Source organism: Paramacrobiotus metropolitanus, unplaced genomic scaffold (assembly GCF_019649055.1).
Source record: "Paramacrobiotus metropolitanus isolate TYO unplaced genomic scaffold, Prichtersi_v1.0 Parri_scaffold0000106, whole genome shotgun sequence".
In the NCBI taxonomy this organism is placed as follows: domain Eukaryota; kingdom Metazoa; phylum Tardigrada; class Eutardigrada; order Parachela; family Macrobiotidae; genus Paramacrobiotus; species Paramacrobiotus metropolitanus.
In genome coordinates, this window is record NW_026570326.1 from 403,509 (window position 1) to 425,510 (window position 22,002).

At 40.6% G+C, this 22,002-nt stretch overlaps 1 protein-coding gene and 2 long non-coding RNA genes across 6 annotated transcripts; 1 reads left to right on the top strand and 2 right to left on the bottom strand.

Moving 5' to 3' along the window:
• Window positions 1-261: 261 nt before the first annotated feature.
• On the top strand, window positions 262-4,331 carry LOC129597512 (uncharacterized). The gene is made up of 6 exons (XR_008691584.1): window positions 262-464; window positions 601-768; window positions 1,132-1,171; window positions 1,278-1,524; window positions 2,590-3,366; window positions 3,547-4,331. It is a non-coding gene; the product is annotated as an uncharacterized LOC129597512 (long non-coding RNA).
• Window positions 4,332-11,459: 7,128 nt separating this feature from the next.
• On the bottom strand, window positions 11,460-13,335 carry LOC129597511 (uncharacterized). 3 transcript variants are annotated; one of them, XR_008691583.1, is made up of 4 exons: window positions 13,122-13,335; window positions 12,739-12,917; window positions 11,888-11,927; window positions 11,460-11,788 (listed from the first exon to the last, which is right to left on the bottom strand). XR_008691583.1 is itself a non-coding variant. In XM_055495090.1 (4 exons), exons 1-4 carry the CDS (start codon window positions 13,165-13,167, stop codon window positions 11,745-11,747), a joined length of 294 nt encoding a protein of 97 aa, XP_055351065.1. In that variant the 5' UTR covers window positions 13,168-13,334; the 3' UTR covers window positions 11,461-11,744. The 3 variants fall into 3 exon arrangements, 2 of the variants coding, with proteins under 2 accessions (XP_055351065.1, XP_055351064.1); XM_055495090.1 differs by having other exon boundaries at window positions 11,461-11,788; window positions 11,892-11,927; window positions 12,739-12,906; window positions 13,122-13,334; XM_055495089.1 differs by having other exon boundaries at window positions 11,463-11,788; window positions 12,739-12,906; window positions 13,122-13,333.
• A 2,055-nt stretch (window positions 13,336-15,390) lies between these two features.
• LOC129597513 (uncharacterized) lies at window positions 15,391-21,188 on the bottom strand. Of its 2 annotated transcripts, XR_008691587.1 has the most exons (5): window positions 21,034-21,188; window positions 20,844-20,968; window positions 17,345-17,503; window positions 16,467-16,683; window positions 15,391-16,213 (listed from the first exon to the last, which is right to left on the bottom strand). It is a non-coding gene; the product is annotated as an uncharacterized LOC129597513 (long non-coding RNA). The 2 variants fall into 2 exon arrangements; XR_008691586.1 differs by lacking the exon at window positions 21,034-21,188 and having other exon boundaries at window positions 20,844-21,012.
• Window positions 21,189-22,002: the final 814 nt, after the last annotated feature.

A 22,002-nucleotide genomic window follows, 5' to 3' on the forward strand; every position in this document is an offset into this window, starting at 1 on the left:
ATGCTGACCTCACATCTAGAGCAGACTTCCTTAACGGGAAGAGACTGTTAACGCTGATTCCCCAGTTGTGACTAGCATAACAGTTCTCAGCGTAATGTCTATCGTAATGTCCGAGTCATTAATGTCCGAGTCCGACTAATTAATATTACTTATTAACTACATCCTTAATTTGATTTGTTACCTTGACGACACAAATATTATTTTGGTTTTTTGAGGCAGTAGTCATTGTGAGGAATACTCGGTATATTCGGGCAACAACATCAGCTACAACAAAAAAATAATAATACAGTAAGAGCTTCGAGTACAGCTGAAGGTGTTTACCTATAAGGAAGTCAGGACTGCTAATTCGGATGCTTGTAGGCGTTATCCTGACACTAGTTTTGTTACAGAAATAAACGTGTAATAATAAACAGCCAACATGATTGTGTTACTGGTTCCGCTGACTCTAATTCTGAATTGTCAAAGTATGTCGAAAACCAATCCTGCTCGAACTGCGACATATTTCTTTTTACAGACAGTGCAATACGTTTTGATTTTCTGGATTCATTGCATTTGACCTTAGGGTCAAATTTGCACCTCCTCATTGTTTTCTTCTTTCAGGGGTCGCAGCAATCCTCTGTTATGAATGTAGAACTTCTTCTCCGCCTACGCCAAATCATTTGTGCCCCAGTGAATATGATATACAAAACATAAGCGCTCTTCCCAAAACAAATTGCACCCGAACCAGTTATTGTGCTGAAGTGTCTTACGAATCACCAAGGGGCACAAGTATGTAGATAGCTTCGAAGTTCGCAATAGCTCAAAAGGTGTGTTTTACTCGCATCCTGAATTCCACTGTGGTTTCCTCAAAGTTACCGCGAAAAGCGTTCGATAATTATAGGCTACACGATACGGAAGAAAGGAGAATGTCAGTAGTTTTGGCTCTTAATGGTTCGCGGTCGTGAATAGTTGGCTAAGTCTGAATTTTTAGTCTGAGCAACATAGTTGATCCGTGGCCTGCACACTGTCGCCGCAACCACGTCGCGCCATAATTTGTTTAGTTGTACGTATCTTAGCGCTTATTCAAAATAAATAAAAGGCTGCCTGTATAGTATAGTGTACAAAGTTAAAATTAGCAATGTTCCGTTGCAGAAACGTTTGTGGGAAAGAACTGCCTGGGTGGTTATAGCCTGTAAGTACAGGTACACTCAGATTGTAGCCATCACGGTGAAGAGAGTTTTAGTACCTGTGAATGATTACGAATTTATTGTATCAAAAACTATAATTCACTGTTTCAGAGCATCCCACAGAGAAAACAATCCTAGCCCCGGCTGCGAACTAAGCCTTGGTGGCGGATCTCGATACGTTTACTGTTTATGCAATACTGATCTATGCAACAATCGAACAATACTGGAGCTAATCGCCGCACGATCCGCTTACAACAAATGCTACACCCTTTTGCCATTCTTGACGGCTACGGCAATCACTGCTCTGACTGCAGGGAAATAGGCCTACTGTAGCGTCGGGAACAAGTTAGACCACAGAGTTCGTAAATATTGCCCGTGCAGCGTGGGTATATGCAGTGCGCATTTTTCCGGTAAACGAACTCTGGTCTAACTTGCTACCGTAGCTGCAGTACTACCGCACCAAATTATTCGGAATCCTGCAGTATGGTATTAAAATATCTGTACGACACTTGTAAGTTCACCTAAATGTTCATCTGAGGCTCCCACAATTAGGAAGACTTCCTTATATGCCCCATTGACTGCTTTTAGCACCAACGCTTACGACTTTTTCAATCAAGAGATAGTACTGAAGTTCCGCATTAATGTATACTGGCAAATCTTGTCAGAAGTATTTTTCACTTTCAATGCTTAAAATTTGGGCCCCTTTTCGTTCATCAGATTTTGTTTCTGCTGAATGTAATCTTTACAAAGCTTTAGTCACGCTGCAAGCAAAGTGAAAAAGAACAATAATACCAGCCACGCTTTATAATGCAGCATTGCGGTACAGTGTATCGGTCATGCAGCATGAGTCATGATGAACTAGCAAGTTACTGTATCTTACCGATTGCATGTCTCTGTGATTACCTAGCGTACTGTATCATGATTTTTTATGTGTGTTTTATCACGGTTTACGTACGGAACTGCACCACTGTTATCAACCAAATGGCGGCCGAATCGCAACGCAACCATGGTTGGCTTATTAAAAATTTTGTTTGGATTCAAATAAGTAGGATTGCCGTGCAATACAAACTGTAAGAGTTGTCAGTGAACAACAATTAATACAATTACATTGCATATCTAGTAGGGTTTTCTTTGAGAATTTGTTTATCGTTGGCCGAAACGGATAGCCACCTCTTCTTCGGCATGTCACCGGTCACCGGTGCCGAATCTAAAAATAACGCGGCTTACCGGCAACTTCCAGTTGCACGCCCAACAGAAACGCCCAGCAGCAGCAAACGAATTTTTTTGGAATTTTGTAATAATAATATGATATATATTTCGCAGTATGGCATTAGTAATATATCGCACTGTCAGTATGATGGGGATAATTTTGAAGCTGTGAAAGCGCACTTTCATCAAAGATGACCTTATTCATCGTCTCCAGTAGATGGGCATCCTCGATCGCAGTGGCAACCAGGATGATTTAGCTGAGCGGGTGCGCAAGAATTTGCTGGAGCGGGCATCATTCAACCAGGAAGTGGACGGCAAAGCCGCAGCCTTCACCGACCTTTACACACTCTCAACCGACCGCCCGTTCGCAGGCAGCGATTTCGCATAAAGCTAGGGCGTCAAAGTTGCGCGCAAGTCGGTAGCCGGTGGTTAAATTCGGCCCTAGTGTTATTTTGCAATATTCCTCACTACGGCTCCATCGAGCCTTCCGCCCCTGCTGTGATTCCCACTGGCAGCACTACTTAAGTCGTCGTCTGTGATATTATTACACTATGTCGTTACTATGGTTGTAACTTGTACCGTTTTGCTTTAAGGCTGGAGAAAATATTTTGTAAAATCTGGTTTTTTCCAGGATTACGCGGTTTTACTTACTGCATTGTAACAACTACGGCTCTTCCCGTATCTGTAACGTGTATTGTAATAATTAACGACGTTCAAAACAAATGAGTTTGTGGCAGAGTTATCCACACAACTGTTGTTTTGGAGCTAGATTGTAGTATTTGCAATAACAACTGTCAGATAAAAAAATTAAAGCTAGTGAATGCCAACTTTTGTACTACCTGGCCGCTACATAGGTATATCGAAGCACCTGACTGCTTAAGGACGTCTCGCTAACCTTCATATTCCATGTTAAAAAATTGCTTTTGTCGAAAGAAGATGAGCTGGAAGCCGTTCGTATCAGTAACGATTATTCTGATATTATCCTACGAAGGTAAGGCAATATTCTGGTATTTTAGGATCTTTATCTTGCATTTCCTATAAGTGACAAGCTCGCATTTTTATTTGATGACTGCTAAATTGGATTTATAATAAAATTTAAATTTCCATTTGGTATAATAAGGTTCGTGTCAATTTGATGCCATGTTTTCCTTGAGATACCCAAGGTATTTAGGGACTGCGCTTAAATGCTACCATTGTGAATACGTAAGCGGAGACGTGCCGGATGACGAGTACTGGGAAGATAAGAAAACGAACTGCCTGAATAGCAAGACCATGGATTGTGATCCCAGACCGTGACAGCCCAAGTGGTTGCTGGACATTTCGTCGTGGGACATTTCGCCACACGTTTTTCGTCGCAGCGGCTAATTTGTTTTGGGATAACTCGTTTTGAAACCGTTTTATTGTGTGACACTTGGTCGCACGACTTTCGCGGAGTCGAAAAAATATCGACTGGTTTATGGCAACGAACAGTCATATGACTGTTTGCCACAAAAACGACTTGTCCTTAGACGAAATGTCCGTAAAACCAAATGTCCCGCGACGACCTGTCGCGTAGCCATCCAGACATAATTAGTTGTGTAAACGCAACGCTGTTTTACTCCCGCCGTAAGTTTCTTTTGAAAACTTGTTTCAACTCTTTCGTGTAATATGAATTTTTCGGTAGGATGATGCCTCTAAATCTTTACTTTGGGGGAATTTAATGCATTTTATGATCAAACTGTACTGCAGTACCATGGCTTGGGTTGACTGCTTTGTAAACGCTTTGGGCGCGGAACAGCATTCCATTCAGCAACAAGACACCGCTAAATTTCGCCGAGGTTAGCTAGTCACATAATATTTGGTCGCAGACACGTCGCGGCTAATTAAACTCGCCGCTCGTGTTATCGTAAGAGGAGAGGGAATTTGGGGACGGTGTAAACGTTAGGGACCAAAGAATCCGCATCAACCTATTCACTGAACTCATGAGCCTTTTGCCGGCAGATTGATCCGGCAGGCAGATTGATACAGGCAGATGTGTAAACCTTTCTGCAAACCTTCATCAATATTTCTCCCGGTAGCACCTGTGACCTTTCAGACATTCTGCCGGACTGCTAGCGGGATTCATTGACCAGATAGTGACGCTCCTATGGGTCGCTATCTTGTAGGACTATTAACTTATTAGGTGGCAAGATATTTTGTCCCGGGAAGAAAAAGTCGTATTTATACGAACGTACTGTTACGTGCTTTTTCTAAGGTGGAATACGCGGATGTAAAGTAGCTTTATTGATAGAAATAAGCCAGATGTTATTAGCTAGTTGAGCCTGATGTAAAGCTAAAGAAAGATACAGTAGCAAGCCGGTTTTATACCGAGCTGCTGGTAAGAAACTGTATAAATAGAACATTGTAGGTGGAACTAAAGTAAGTGTAACAGAAGTACATAAAAGGATACAGTACATATAAGGAGATAGTAATTATAGATATAGTGTACGTATAGTACTTATGTAATGTACTCGTAACATTCCCCTCCTTAAAACAAAATCGTCCTCGATTTTAATTAGTAATAAAAGATCAAGAATAAAAAGAAAGGTAAAAATTAATGCTGAATACGTGGGAGTCCATTGCGTTGTAGGCGGACTTCGGTTAGGGCAAGAGTTCTGATCCGGTATAACGGGTGGTCCAATTTTGGCTTCTGTTTCATGGTTTCTCACTGTTCAGGTTCCATCCTGGTTTTCTTGATTAGTTCGGGCGAAATTTTCATTTGCTCTTTGGATCGCCTCAGGGGAATAACGTGCGGCGATTGGGCGAACCAGTCGTGCTGGCAGTATTAACGTTAATACGTGGTGAATGAACACATGCTGATAAGTCGTCATTCGAGACGCGTTGGTAAAACCACATTCGCAACAATTAAAAATGGTATTGAACTGTTCGACGTTCAGAGTGTCGATATCGTGACAAATTGTTATGTCTCGGCTTTCGATGCACAGATTTAGATGAATATATTCGTAATTAGCAGTGCAGTAGATCAAAGGCGGGCTATCAAAATTAACTGGCGGCATGTTAGAAAATAAACCGAAAAATGAAAACAGATATTATTTTATCGGTATATTTACCGAGCGAATTTAAACTTTCGTATGTTAAATTGAAAAGGTTATAACAGTACTGTGCTGTCATGCGCGCTAAAATCAAAACGGAAAAAAGTAAACGAGCTCAAACTTGTTGACTTGAAAAGATTTAAATACTAGCAGCATCAGGAAATTGTGCTATAATTTACGCGTATAAGGGTGCACTAGTGAATGCAACTTTGACTGACGGTGCACTGTTGGCAATTGCTTTAAAATCTCTCAAAATTTGTGGATTGGCCAGATAAATATATATCAAATCTGATTTTTAAAGGAAAGAGAGAAATATTTTCAGAATGTTTTCAGAAGGAGGATCGCTTAACTTCGTACGACTCTAACGCACGTTACAGCTTCAGAGAATGAGGATGCCGGTTACCATATAAGGAAGCGTTTCGATCAGTATTACAGGAGGCATATACACAGGCACAGTGGTCCCACGCACTGCGCTGAGCATAAAGGGACGGCCTCAAATAAACTGAATTCAGAGATGATGTGATGCGACGGCATATAAGAGCAGAGAGCGCAAGGGAATAAAGAGCAAGATAGTAACAGACTGACAGCCTTCACGTATAGTGGATACTGCATCACTTGGACTGCGCGAGTGTACGGCATTCAAATTTCAAGAGCGATCTGTTTTTAATATTCATCTTCGTCGACGGATTACAAACTTCAATCAGTCAGCACCGCTTTGGCCAGTATAGTATAGTAAATTTTAAAAGACGTCGTACTGATGCGCAGAATTTATAGAGGAACGTTTCAAATGCAATATGCGGTTGGCTCGGTACCGGTAAGAAATATTTTTATTGACAATAATAAGTAAATAAACTGCAGTGCGGTATAGGAGACCGATAGCTGCTTGGGATAGCAATTGCTAAAGACATAAGGAAAATATTTATAAATAATTTTCGTATAGAAAACGTATGCGGCATATCTGCCTCTTAAGTACAGAGACAATGCTGTACTATTACTGTAATAAAATTTAAAGTAAATTATGCATGCTGTGCTGACAAAAACAGATAATAAGAAATGGAAGAAATACAGATCACTTCAACAGTACTTGGAAAGAACGTAAGGAAAACGATATCAAAGAACTCGACGATCGATAATCATATTCGAAGCGATAATAATAATGTTAATTAATTTGGTCTCGTAAATTCCAATTAAAGACGGTAGATATGGTATTTACGAGTGTTTACTCGCTTCTCATGCTGCCTCTTCCCTCCTTGCGGAATATTGATGTTGCGCATTAACAGAAATTAGGAATAAATCGAATGAATTATAGTAGCTGCACAACGGTTTAATTAATTATCGAAAAATTGCAGATGTTAATAAAATAAGATAAACACGGTGCACAGAATTCCGTAATACAAAATGTGATTTACGGACGATGTAACGAGGTTCGAATAAATTATTTTAGTGCTGCAGATAACGCAAAGAAAGTAAAGGAAAGATAGCGAATAATGATTTGCCATATTTAGGCAGCAGTAATTTCTTTTGAACAAAGGTGAAGAACATAATAATGCTGCTAATATTTTTTTTTTTTAAAGAGATTTTTTGTTAGACAGAATTTCCCAGCATTAAAAACCCTTGCGATATTTACCAAGGACACGGTTGCACGCAGTATATTAGAATCATCCTGGGTGGCGGCATACAGCACAAGCATACGCTGAAATTATACAAAGAATGCCGGATTTACGCAATATGTGATCCTTTCTCCTCCCTGGTATCGATAAACTCATCGGTGAAATAAAGGTCATAGGGATACACTGATAAACGAAATAACAGCTCTTCACAGTATAGAACTTTAGGAAAGGTCAGGGGCATAAAATGAATTAATTAATATAGGTGGAAAAATAAAGGTCATGGGCACTCGTGTTAGTTAGGCAAAATAACCAACAAAACCTGGAGCCACCAAGTTGTTACGTGCTTTTTCTAAGGTGGAATACGCGGATGTAAAGTAGCTTTATTGATAGAAATAAGCCAGATGTTATTAGCTAGTTGAGCCTGATGTAAAGCTAAAGAAAGATACAGTAGCAAGCCGGTTTTATACCGAGCTGCTGGTAAGAAACTGTATAAATAGAACATTGTAGGTGGAACTAAAGTAAGTGTAACAGAAGTACATAAAAGGATACAGTACATATAAGGAGATAGTAATTATAGATATAGTGTACGTATAGTACTTATGTAATGTACTCGTAACAGTACTCACACCTCTCCCGAAAAATTCCTTTTTAAAGGACCATGAATCTTGGAAGCAGTGTTAGAAGTGCCAGCGAACAAGTATACAATGGTGGTCGTGAAGCTGTCACCGCTGAACGTTATTAAGTTGTGCAATCGACAACACTCTTATTCACCAACTCTTCACGAACATATGCGCAAGCTGCACGCCAACCACCGGAGTGCCATCCATGCACCACGCGAACGGATCCACCAGGAGTCTGTCAGCAGCAAAGGTTCAACCTGATTGCAAGTTTACGACATGATCCCAACAGCCTACCAGAAATCATTAAGCCAAAAGAAGTTATGACCAATTTGGATGGTTTTTTCCGAGGTAAATCAACAACGGACACGCCTCTTGTAAAGGAGGTATATCAACGGAAAGTTTCGCGTGAAATCGTGCTGACCTTTAATTCTGCACAAGAAAGGGATAAGGCACAAGAACTATTGGCTTCCAGTGAAGTTTTACCCATTGAAAAGCTATCTGTTCCGAAGACTACTTTTCCCATTATCGTTAAAAACGTTGACGTGGAAAATTGTGAACATTTAAAGGAGGAAATAGAATTTAGAAACCCGTCTACCCGTGGTCAAATCGCTTCTGTTCGCGTTATATTCCGCAAGAGAAGCAATAATAGTATCACTTCGTACACCGGAACAGGACATATTAAGATCCATTTTACCAATGCAGACGCGCAACAGAAAGTTCTTGCAGCCAAGCGTTTATATGTATTCGCCACCTGCGGTTGGACTGAAGCGGTTAGCATCGACTCAGCTGTTTTACGATGTTATAAATGTAACAAATATGGTCACAAAGCGAGCGCATGCCAATCACTTATTCCTGTGTGTGGAAGATGCAGTGAAGCGCATTTTACTCGTGAATGCCACAAAGATTCCTCGAACTATAAATGTTCAAACTGTTCGGAGAATCACGCTGCTGGATCTACCAACTGTCGTTCGCAACAGCGGGCTGTAGAGAAGTACCGTACTAGGTTTTGACCACTCTTCTCTCAACCCTAAATATTTGACAATTACTACGCTGAAAATCTGAAACCACTTTGACCGGTCCAATATTCTACCCTGAAAACTGTTACATCTCATCCTGGAAACCATTATGAAGACTGCAATAACATTACTGCCATGAAGAAATGACCTCAACCAAGATTTGTTGGAGCAATGGTCCATTCAAGGACTACGCTGTAAAATCCTATCAACAACAACAACAACAACTCTTATTATTAAGCTACGCGTACGATAGCAACCAATTTGAAAGAAACAAATTAAAAAAAACCTGAAACATACGAAAACCTTACAAAACCGATACCGTTTGTTCTGGCCCTCGCTCATTTGGGTCTCCATACTGAAACGGTTGAAGAAAACGGGAGAAGTTTCCGCTGCTAACAGCCGATAGCAATTTTTGAAAGTATGTCGAACCTTCGAACAGATTTTTTTTTGGATCTGCCAAGTTTCATCGATTGCCAATAAGCGGCCAGTCTAAGTGGCAGCGGCCAGTGATAGGTGTTGATTCCACATTTTGTACCTTCCACTTTTTGTACCTTTTATACAGCACGTTTTTGTGCCACTTATTATCTATAGAAGTATTGTGAGTCTATACCTTTTTTAAATTTCATCTTTTATACCATGCTGCTGCGATATAACTGTACGTGTGCATTTAGTAAGTAACTTGTGCCACTTGCATTTCTCAACACTGCGATGTTTATGCGTCTCGAATATTCTCGTATCTTATCTGTATGTTACAAATCTGTGCGGTTTTTCATAACACTTTCAATGTTTCCTTGCAATTTTACCGAATCGTGTACATCCACAGGAACTTTCACTGTCACAAACTGCCAATGATATTTTGTAGCCAAAACATTTGTATACGTAGGCGTGAAAGTGCGTTTGCGCGCTACGGCCTCCGGTTGGAAAGTTATGGGTGAATCAAAATTCCAGAAAGTATAAATGCCTGCTGTTGGGGGTCTCGATCGCAACAAGAGGAAATGCCGAAGTCCCGGGTCGCTAGCTGATACACTAATAGGTTTTCTTACGTACTGGACAACAGGTACAGGTCAATAGCTCTTGCTGGTGTTTGATAGAAAAGCTAGTGTCTAAAGGAAGAAAAACTTTTAGGAGGCGAAATTTTCATCGCTTCAAAGACTTAGTAACAAATTAGTAACAAAAATATTTTTGCTGTCAAACACGAGAAAAAGAATTTGATTACCAACAATATTGTGAGTAATTTTTTCCAAAGTTTCTTCCGTGAACATTCAGTACAGCAATAAATAATTTACTGCTGTACTGAATGTTCAGGGATTCCCTGACAAAGTTTCTTCCCTGAAAGGGAAGAAACTCTGAAAAAAGTAATTCACAATACCACCAAACACTTAATTATTATGTGTGTGGTGTAAGTTAGCAACAAACAGTAACAGCAGTTATATTTCTGAATAACAGTACAGTATCAAAAGTTTTTGAGTATCATGGAAGGTACACGAAATTAAGTCCTTGATAGTTAGGCTCAATTTTCGCTAGGTTGGGACAGCAGATACCCCTTCCTTCAAAATAATGGGCTCTATAATATGCGCACCGTTCATGACTTGTATTTTCTATCTCACTTACGTAAACGGCGAGATCCGATTCACCTCTCGTCACATACGGAACACCGCAATATACAGCGATATCGACTATCGATTTCGGGACGTCGACGCCATCTACATGCCATATGAGCACTACCTCAACTGGTTCGAACAGATCATGGGCCAAATTGGAGGGGTTACGGCCAACCAGAGGAAAGAGCTGTTTGGAATGTTCGAGGGTCTTCTATCAGCTAAAAATGACACTTCAAAATTTGACGACGATCCTGGTATAAAAGACGTGCTACTGTGGCCGGACACGGTTAAGAAACCTACCGCCGTTGCAATGAATGCCACCGCAGTGTACCGCGACGCTCAAAATGATTGCGTGCGGGCAGCAATTATTGATAATTTTGAAAATCGCCCTCGTTCAGGCTGGAAAGTATGGATTAACGAAGGCAATCTCATCCGATTAGGGTTACAGTTCGCCCCAGCGACCGAGTATTGCAGTCTTTCTTTAAAGAAAGAAAAATCTGCAGGGTTAAAATACAAAGACGAAGGCTCATTCTTCTCTGGCGGACAGCACGAATCCGCTCCGCCCGAGTGGTTCAGTTTTACCACAACGCTTACCTTTAATGCAAAGGACTATATTACCTTTGTACCTACAGAATACAGGTTTGCACCGAAGCCACCGACTTTGGTTCACATGAACTTTTTATTAGTCCGAACTATGGTGACGTATGGAACTGTACCATAATTCAGCTGATGATGTCAAGTAGTTATCGTCGAAAATTGTGCCGCAGTTCGGGCAAAATCAAATAAGCCACGATAATTACAGACGCTGTGTATAAGGACGTAATGAAATATAAACTTCACACAGGTCAGTACAAGAATGGCCTACGTTCACAGTGTCGTGCGTATAAGACAAGCGAACTGGGCGCCCGACTAGTACGGACTGTTTAGTACACTTTTTTCGTAGCAGCCGCAAAAGCGAGTTTTTTTAAATCATTCATGAAAAGCGGCAATCAAAAGTACTTTTTATCAGATGATAGACAACTCTCACAACCTCAGTGGAGGCGGGGTATATCTGTAAGTACTCTCACCACCTCAGTGGAGGCGGGGTATGTCTGTAAGTATTATTGTTCGAAAATCGATCGCACTTCCGTTTAAACTTACAAAAACCCGTCTAGTGGTTCGTCAAAGAAGTCTTGGACCGGGATTGTGATTGTTCGCAATTTTTTACTCTGCAGGCTTCTTCCACAGTACGTGTTAAAGCAGTGTATCTTGATCTAAACCAGATTTGGTCAATATATACATGCCATTATTCTACGGTCAGAGCAGCTTTGCTAAAAAGAGAGGTAAAAACGGCAATAAAGGGTACAATGTGTTGTAAGATGATCGCGCAACGAGTAGCTCAGACAATGTTCGATTGTTGCACAAATCAGTATTGCACAAACAGTAGACATATCGTACGTGACCAAGATCGCTCACTTTGCATCCTGGGGTTGGATTATCCATTTCACCGTCCGCCCTACAACAGAAAATTTTGTCCATAACACCAGTGCTGATTTTTAGTGGCACCGCTGGCCTGATTGTGTGGGATTCAACGATGAATGTGCTTTGTACTTACACACCGTTCGAACCAAGGCAGTTCTTTCCCTTAAACCTTTCTGCAATGCAATCGGATTGTTTTGATTTTCGCACATCGTAAAACCCTTCTACCGAAACTGTATTTTAAATAAGGTAAGGCATCATGCAGCTTAGTAAGCAGACATTGCTGGTTGGTTTTATTAAGATCGTGGTAATAAGGTCGTGCGAATTTCGAAAAATCGGAAGTAGGTTGCACACATCAAGTGCTAATGTTGAGCCGTCAAAACGCTTAGGCCCGCGCTGAAGTTCGGACTTGGACTCCGAGTAGTAAAACTTGGGCTTCATTTTACCTGGATATAGACTTCTAAACTTGGACTTTTTAAGTTAGACTTCTGAACTCGGACTTATGTTTGTTCACTTACTGTATTTTTACCTTGTGATATTCAAAATTTTCTTTTTTTTAAGTATGCAGCATTAGAGCTTAGGCTCAGCCAGGAGGTCTGCCTAAGCGATCCAAGGTATCCCAATTAAAGTTCATTTCATTGGCAGAAAGGGTTGATAGTGTACGGTCTATGAGCAGTCTACCAAAACATTTTCTGGGAAAACTATTGGAAACCGACTGCTGATTTGAAAGGCAGCAAAACGTTACGCATCTAACCGAGTTCGATGCTTTACATTTTTTAAAAAGTACGAGTATTTGATAAGATTTCAATACTGGCATTCACACCCAATTCGGTTGGCTAACATTTTCGGGAAGGTGGGGATTTTTTAATTTTCAAAATGTATAGTTTACTTGTAGGGTACTTTCAAATTCAGTTATAGCAGATGCAAAGTTCTTTTCAACATTCCCAAGCTAGGCAGGCACCTGGTCACTCACTAGTCACTACCTACTTTCGCTTTCGGTCTGGTAGGATACTTCAGCACAATAATTTGTGCGAGTGCAGGTTGTCTTGGGAAGAGCGCTGATGTTCTGCTGTTCATTGTATTTACTGGGGCATAAATGTTGTGGCGTACTGGGCGATGATGTTGTGCATTCATAACAGACGATTGCTGCGACCCCTAAAAACAAACTAGAAGCGGCTAATATCGAAACATAATTATGAAATTATCGGCTAATATCGAAACATATAAAATCAGCCTAATACTATGGGATGACCCTACGGATGTGCATCCGTCCCTCCAAATATGTTAATTTAAAATATCTAAAATATTGAACATTCTACAGAAAAGATTTGTTAGCAGTTCCGCTTAACAACGTTCCGTGCGGGGCATACTTTGACAATGCAGAATCAAAATTATTGGTCCCAATAATCTAATCATGCTGCTTAATAATTATTACAGAAATGTTTTATGACGATCAGTGCTAAATTTCCGTACACACTAGAGCCCAAAGAGTCACAAACCAACATCAGTAAGCACTGTAAGCACTAATTTCAACTAATTCTAATTACTCCAGTAAAGATTCTCATTTATGTGTCATTATTATGCATTCTTGCTACAGTCAGTAATATTATTACAGTATTAAATTACTGTATCAAGAGTACGTACTGTACAGTGTACAGTCTGTACTCTCTGCTGAGTCTGCTCCATGTGTACAACCTTACTGCGAACTATGTTATTGTTGTTGTTGCATAAAGCCATAAACATACTGTACAACTTTACTGCGAACCTTCTCCCTGAGTTGCCCTTGGTAACGGTAGCAAACCAAACGTTATAATCATCTGGAATCAGAACTATACTTAGCCAGTGCCGCTCTACAGTAGTATAGGCTACTGGCGAAGCCTTTACTACTGTAGAGCGGCGCTGACTTAGCATGCTACTCAATCGATAATAACAACTGAGAACACCTGGGGGCAGTTTTACTAAATAAGGGTCATGTACAGTTTATTTGGAAGTTTTACATTTTGCACTCAGAAATGAAAACATGGGTGCGACTCATGTACAGCCTTACAAGTTACAGAGAACGAGAATGCTTCGGCTGTGTATTCATACACAATCCGTTAATTTAGGTCGATGCTGCATGCTCGGGAAAACATGGGAATTGCCTGCGAGCAAAATCCACACGGGTTTTGGCTGTGCTCACGAAGTTCGGACACTGGCTTTGGTTTTGGCTTTGGCTTTCTATACTGGGATGGTACCGATTAAGATACTGCAGAAATTATTCTATCTTCTTGGATTCTACGAGTACTTGTAAACAATTATAGTGGGTTTCAAGTACAGTACTTACAGTACATGCTAGTATTTCAATACATTGCCAAGTATTACTAACTTGCTAGCTTCGTATTGTATACTACAACAGTACTCTCTACAAATCTATGTGGACAAAAATTCACATACGTATGTAATTGCGTTATGTATACAAGTATGTGTTATACAGGGCAACCTCGGCCTCCGGTCTCGGTTTGCATTTTCGTCGAATTTGTAGAATTTATAAGCAAATACATAATATGTATTTACATAATAAATACAAATACATAATACATTACAAATACATAATATAGATATGTACATAATATGTACAAATATATTATTATATTTGTGGAGTTGATTTTTGGGAAGTACCGTCCCATTATAATAATTTAATAATTAAGCACGTTCTTCTTTTCTGTAGTAGGTTATGTCGCAGTGATAATGACGGCTTAATATGTAATGAATGTTCTAAAATTTTTGTAGAACACGTATGGCCTACCGAGTACGGTAGTGTTCCAGTTGAGTACCTAATGCCCATAAATATATGTCACATCGCCGTGCCAATCGCGTTTACAGCAAATTTAGAAACTAGTCCTATTATCCTAAACAAATTTCGGTAATGGTGTGAAAAATGGTGTGGCCGTTTAAGGGAAGTGGCTCGGTACAGGGTACCAAAATCGTGTATATGCACGAAATCTTTCACTTTCGCGCACTCCCAAACCTTTGTCCATTTGTTTTATCACATTCTGTAGTCAGATGATTTGTATACACAGGCGAGAAACGGTTTGGGCGCGCATCATCCGGTTCCAGAGCTATGGCTGTTAGAAAGTACCAAAAAGTTTAAATGCATTCAGGTATACCAAAAGTTTCGTTTTGACCCGATCTCCTTCAAATTTTAGATGAAAACGCACATTAGATTCTCCTTCAAATTTTAGATGAAAACGCACATTTTCTTTGCGGCGAAAAGTCGTGCGTCGAATTTAATTGCGGCGAAATGTCACACTCCCAAATGTCGGGGGCGGTTTGGGCACTTTGCGTGTATGCAACTTGCAACATTCGGTTGGACGTGTGTGGCGTGTAAGCAACATTCGGTTGGACGTGTGTGGCGCGTAAGCAACATTCGGTTGGACGTGTGTGGCGTGTAAGCAACATTCGGTTGGACTCATTTTGTCACTGTTTCGGGTGTGCGCCGTTTAATTCGCACATATCTGTGGAGCGAATGACTGGAAATGCAAACATCTGCCAAAAATGCAGCTTGCCAAAAATTCAGTCTCTAATCGACCATTTCTTGAACTGCTTCGTTTCCGAAACCACTTGTTTTTAGCGCAATCAATGATTTTAATTTGCCTTAAACAACACTATACTCGTAGTCATTAGTAATACAAAAGTACAATTGTCTGTAAAACACACTGATTGTGCACATTAATTGGCCGAATTTTCTACAGTAAACCAAAAATTCATGCTGTGTCTAAGTTGCGCAAAAGGTTCACAGTGTAAGCATTTTGGCTGCGTCTGTGTGCACGGTTGACCTTTCGGGGTCCGCATGGGTGCGGGTTGCGTGCAAGGATTTCGGGAACAGGTGTTGGTTGCGGGGACGGCTAACCATTTTTTCCATTTCTTATTTCGTTAATTTTTAGGTAATCATTTTATTAACTACTATGTAATTTGAAAACAAAACGGTTTGGTGGTTCGGGTTACAAATGATTTTCATGGTAATGCGTGTTTATGCAAAATTTGAAGAACATCCGTTGATAGAAGACTATTAGTACACCCCCCATGCGTTTAAACTTTTGGAATTTTGTCGTTTCACCCGTAGCAGTATGGTTGTGCATGGTTGTGCAAGCTTTCTGACGGGTCAGCCAGTTCGGCAGAAAGGTTAATTATATCAACGGTACCGCCGCCAGAAAGGCGGCAGTAGGAAGGTCAAAAAAACAACAATCTTTCTGCTGGAATTCGGTAGAAAGGCTGATACGGCTCCTTTGACCTTCAGCAATCAGCCTGGTTACCATTCTGCCGGTGATACGTAACGGTCTTCTAAAAGCATGCTGCCCGGTGGTATGCGCTACGAATTCTTTGATGTTGCTGTCCTTATTATTTCGCTGTGTAAAAATCCGTAGTTGTAGATTTTGGTCACTAACGAGCGGTCGGTAAATGTTCCCGGGAGGTTGGTGAAGATCTGAAACGGTAGATCATTTAGTGCATTATTATTATCATTATTATCGAACCCACAGTAGCCAAACTCCATTTGGGAGACTTTTAAGGCATGCACCCCAACTGTTGTATGTTCACAAAATTAAGAAACAATTTATGTTAGAGTTCCGCACAGCGCTGCTTTGAACTTAGAAGAGACGCTGGGAAATCTGCACTGAACTGAGTACTTATGTAAAGTGCTTGTAAATTTGTGAATTATAGGAATTCAACGCAGTTACCGTGATCATTTTGGCTTTGCAGTCGTAGTTGTTGTTACATTAGCACGCTCGGGAACAGTGTAGTTTGGAGTAGGGAAGGCCTCTCCCTTGCCGTTGCACAATGAACTATCACAAATAATAGCTTCCGCTTCGATAATGTAACGGGTACGGTCCTCAGCATCTATCCACACTCGACTGAAGTACCCTTTCCCGCAAGCTCTAGCATAGTGAACTTTGTCTGCAAAACATTGAAGTGGCACGTGTTAATTTAATAACAATTAATTTCAATATAATTCTACTAGAGTATATTTGCTGGAGAACGCACTTTTGCGGGCTATGGTAGACCGGAGCGCGGCGTGAAACATTTGATATAGTTCATTGTTGTCTTTTTAATGCTTAATTGACAAGCTGTTGCATATCAGTGCATAGTGAATAGTGTGTACGTTTAACATACAGTTTTCAGAAGTATCTTTTAAGAGGCAGAATGATTTTCTTCCTTGGTTCGTTGAAACAATTTTTTCCGCCTTTACGCCGGAAGAAGAGAAAACAGAAATATGTGCGATAGCAAGGTTGCGGAATGATGAGGCCAGTTTTGAAAAAAACTTTAGCAGCATACCACTATAGGAAGTTTTTTATAATCGCACCCGCAACCGGCTGTGACGCCCTAGTTATCACATTGCATTTTCCAAATTTAATTACAGTTTGGCTGAACCGAAGCTGTATACTATGATGGGTCGACAAGTTTACTGAGATTTTCTCCCTGTAATTTTTGCAGCCTCAAAACCTCCGCCGTAGGTTTTGGTCGTCCGAACATTTCGGCCGAATTGTAATTGTAATGTCGCACATATCAGATTGCGAAGACAATTTGTATGCCTACGGTAATATACCTTATCTCATACCTCGTGACCACTTCTTCTTGTCAAGCGGAACATTAAAATGACGAACGGTGATGCACGTCGTGGTTCCAGGTTCACAAGTCTTCTTGGTGTAGTTGTATGCTTCCTTACACTCATCTCCGGTTCCAGAGCACGAGTAGCATTCCCACGACGTTATTACACCTGAAAACTGGAGTGTGTAACCGTGTACGCATAAATTTGTATTACTTGTCAGTGTACTATCCAAGAAACGGCCGCGGCTTCGCCTCCGCGTTCTGGTGGTCCACGGTCACTTGATTTGATTTTGAATGGATATTAATTTTATGAGTATAACATCTATATTTCATTGAAAGGTGAGCGATACATCGCAAGAGCAAAAAATACAGATTTTATAGAAAAACCAATTTACAATCTTCTCGACCTCGGCAGCATTCCCTTTGGCTGTACAGACAATTTATATTTTCTTTTCCCATAAAATTTGAAATTCACAGTGTGAATGTATTGTCACTATCACTACGTCAAGTAGTTTGGTGTCCAATCACTTCACACTTTCACAGGCTATTTGCAATCGGTTCACAGTCCGGTCCTAACGGACGCTGTGCACAGGATAGTAGTGGTAACTCGTTAACTGAACATTTCTGTGCTCTAGAGAGTAACGGCAGCTCTAGCTGTCATTCGCTAACCTAACCGGATCTGTGAACCGGACAATATAGTGATATATCACGAATATGAATCATTGCCTTATCGATTTTTATAAATACATCGTGGACAGACAACCGGCAGCAATAATCGAAGCAACCGTACTGAGATTGTCCTTTGAAAAATCACGGGAAGAAGACCAAGGAAGTGGCCAAGAAGCGTTAATTAGGATGGTGTTAAGTGGTCTGAAATCCCTAAAAAGTTATCGATAAAACTTGTCCAGTGCACAAGTCTACAAACGCAAATTATTTTAGAGGCGTGCCATTTGTGTATCATAAAATGCTTGGAAGCTTACTGTTGAGTGTGATGGAAGAAGAACAAATTTGAAGAGATTTAGTTATCGCCTTTCAACTGTCGAATAGTAGAATAAGTTCTTTCTCTTTGGAGTTTGGATGGTTTTTCTACTGTCTAATAGCCGTTTAGTGATGACTGTATTTGGATAGCTAATAAAGGTCAACGTTGTCAGGTTGGTTGGGTTATCGTAGCATCTGAGTTAAAAATTTAGTAGAGGTCATTTACCACCATTAACACTCGCACAATTTCACGTTCGATTTACATCGGCTTTTCCTGTGCGCCGGCCAGGCAGCGCCAATCACGATCTCGCAATACGCCCATTTCCGGCTGTCTTACAAAATATCAAGCCACTTGCGCCTAATTTAAATTTTTAATTCCAGTTCGAGATATTTTCCAATATCTTCGGTGTATTTGAATTTTCACGTTTGGCTGATCAATACGAGTGCGATTTTAACTTTTATTACATTTCAATAAAAATTAAAAAATGTCTGGGTCGACCCATTTTTATTTCGACGTATTTTATTTCTGATGATCGTTGATCTGTGACTACAATTCGAATGCTGCAGCACGTTCAATGCACTGATTGAAACGAGTCAGCAGCCTGGCAGCCCCAGCAGTTTTCGAAGTGTGTTCCTTCTTTTGATAGCAGCTATGATGTCTTGCTATGTGGAGACTACTCCCGAATCTACAAAATAAGTTTCAGGGTCTGATGATAACTCATGGCAGTCGCAGGATAATGTGGTGAAATTTAGGTAACAACGTTCAACACAGCAGTCCAGCCTACCCAGGCTAATCCTCGAACCCAACAGAAGCATAGCTTTAAAATTGGTCGAATTCAGGCTATGGCAATCGACACTAAGAAGTAAGATGTCTTTACAAAAAAACATTGAGATACTCTCGTGAAAATCTGGAGTCAACTCAGGCAACTAAAGAACATAATCGTAACAAAGGATTCCACTGTGCTGAAAGGGCGAAGTAACCGTGATTAACGCAGTCATCCAGTTATTATCCCACACGGGGCACATCACATTATGTAGTTGTTCCGAGGTCGACCTCGCGAGCAATTAAAAATTTCCAAACGTGAAATCTTAAAACTAACTAGGGGAAGTAATGCAGCGAAATCTAAGCAAAAAATACAGAAACATAAAAAAACCGAGAACAATTAACCACTGTGGATGTGGAGTCTGTGGCAGGACAGCGATTTAGCGCGTTCAGTGACAAAACCTGTTCGGAGGGACGAATGCTGCTCGGAACAAGTGTTTTTTACAGTCACCCTCTTGTGAGACTTCCCTTCCCGTTTTCGAAGAAAATTTATGCCAGCGCTTCTGTAGGAATCAGTTTGTATCGAATTACAATTACTAACATCGTACGTCGACAGAATACGAAAACAAAATTCTGTTCTTCTGTAAATACAAAAAACATGGGTACAGTGCGATTCTACGTGGTTCCCCTTTTTGTTTTCTAACTTTTCAACGCAAACGTTTTCAAGGAATTATTTTGCGTTGTTTTGTAGCCGCTAAAATTCCCTTGGAATACATAGGTAGTTGAAGAAGGTAGGAAAAAAACTAAAGTTTCTGTAAAATTTTTAAGCATTTATTGCGCCTGTGCGGCAGTAGAAATTGTGCGAGTGTTAACCATCAGTAGTAACGTTTAAGCTTCTGACAGATAGCTCGGTTATTCGCCAGCCTAACAGGCTCAGTGGCACAGTCAATCAACGTAGCCCTCCGATTCTCCATATGTTCCATTGCATACATAATGTGCGAACAAATAAAGTGCCCCGATTTTGCAACAGCGATTTGTGCACATATGAACAAACTGCGCGCAGCGTTGAGCGGCTATCCAATGGCAGTGGACAAAGCCCGGCTGCGGCTGAAAGTATTTTCGAGTGACCTGTGCTCTGCCGCCAGTGGGCAGCCGTCTGATACAGTTTATCCATATATGCACAAACGGCTGTTGCAAAATCGGGGCATTTTGTTATGCTTTCTCATTCAGATTGTCGGCCATCGTTTTCAGCCTGCTCGTCAAGGCTTCAAGCACACGAGCTACTACGTAGTAGTACCATTGGGCTGTGGTAATAGCAACTCAAATTCAATCACGGAAAAACTCTATGCACTAGATAGTAGCGGTAGTCCGGTCGCTCGTTCACCGAACGTTATCTTGGCAGTGGAAAGTAGTGGTAGTTCATTCACCCGGTCACCTAACGGGCTCTATGCAGTGGTCAGTAGTGGTAATTCGGTCACTCGTTCACCTGTTTTTATCCAGCACACTGCTGTCATTGCGACATCCATCCTCCAAAATTATTGTCCAGGGAACAATAATTTTAAACGCACGTAGCGCTACTTTACGGAGCAATGTCCCTTAAGGTAGCGCTATGCGCGACAGACTGGTCCCCGTTTTAAGTGCCAATAAGCTCTGCATTTAAAAAAGGACGGAAGGAAGCCGTACTCCACCGCCTATGTTCCCAATGACAATCGACCTATTCTTCCAGATAACAGTCAAAAATAATATATAAAAGTACAGTAGTGCCTACCCCAAAACGAGTGGCTGATCAGCGCTAGGCATAAAAGATTAATCCAGTCCATCCAGAGCTTCGATGGAATCCTTCATAAGGAAAACCATAAACCGGTTATTCTGCATAATTGGAACATTTTTGAACTGCAAAAACTACCGTAACTGAAGGAAGTCAATCTCTGCTTTGTGTTCGTGCGAGATATACTTACCTTTTTGATTGCAGTATATCAGCGTCGTCTTATTTTAGGACTTAGCAACAACTGCCAACCGACAAGAAAAAGATTTTTCTTCCAAGTCTTAGATTATAGTGGGGTTTATGTTTACGTGCATACTCACTACAGACCGATCTGTAGTAACGCTACTGGATGGCTAAAAACGGTCAAAAATGTCCCAAAGAAAACTGCTACATATGTTGTGAAAAGTTTTCTATGACTGCTTTGTCGCTTCTGCTTGTACCGTTGTACGTACCGGCATAAAAAGGCAAATGCAAAAGGAAAAGCGAAACAGAACTCTCTTTATACTTTTGCTCCTGCTTATGTGTACGTATATATGTACTAACATATACTAACACCTAACACCGTAGAAACACGGAGAATCATTCTCAAACTGAGAATTAAAATGTCATCTTCGTTGGTACGGTTGGTGCCTCAAACTGAAGCTTATTGCAGTGGTCGTCTGTGCAAATCAACTGAACAATTTTGACATAATCGAGTAAAAAAGGCGCTTGGAAATAAGTTTTAGACAATAATTCCGGGGTATCCAGGTTGTATTCAGCATTGACTTCTCTCGATGGATTGAGGTGGCAATTGCGGTCCACAAAAGTCCTCACTATAAATTAAGCGTGAACTTGGTTTTATTTGAGGGATTTGGCCCGGTACATAGCATTAAATTCGTTTACAGAGTACTTCCAAATATTTTGTTGAATTGCTTTTTGGCATTATTTAGCCAAATGATTTGTTTACAAAGGCGTGAAATCCATTTTCGCGCGCAACCTCCGGTTCGGGAGTTATGGCTGTTAGAAAATTTAAAAAGGTTTCAGGTGTTTGAAAAGGTTAAATTCATTCAGGTGTACCAAAAGTCTCAGTATGGACCGACCCCTTTCAAAATTTGCACTTAAATGCACATAGCCACAGAGAACGTTTTTACACGGATCCAGACTTCCATAATTTTTTTCGAAT

Bases quoted from the DNA above. Each gene is read 5' to 3' on its own strand.
- LOC129597511 (XM_055495089.1), bottom strand. From the start codon at position 13,167: ATGATTAGATTATTGGGACCAATAATTTTGATTCTGCATTGTCAAA. The intron at 12,907-13,121 runs GTATGCCCCGCA...GTTTGTTTTTAG, and splicing joins TTTGATTCTGCATTGTCAAA to GGGTCGCAGCAATCGTCTGT. The intron at 11,789-11,887 runs GTAAGTACAAAG...TTTCTGTTGTAG, and splicing joins TGCCTTGGTTCGAACGGTGT to GGCGGACGGTGAAATGGATA.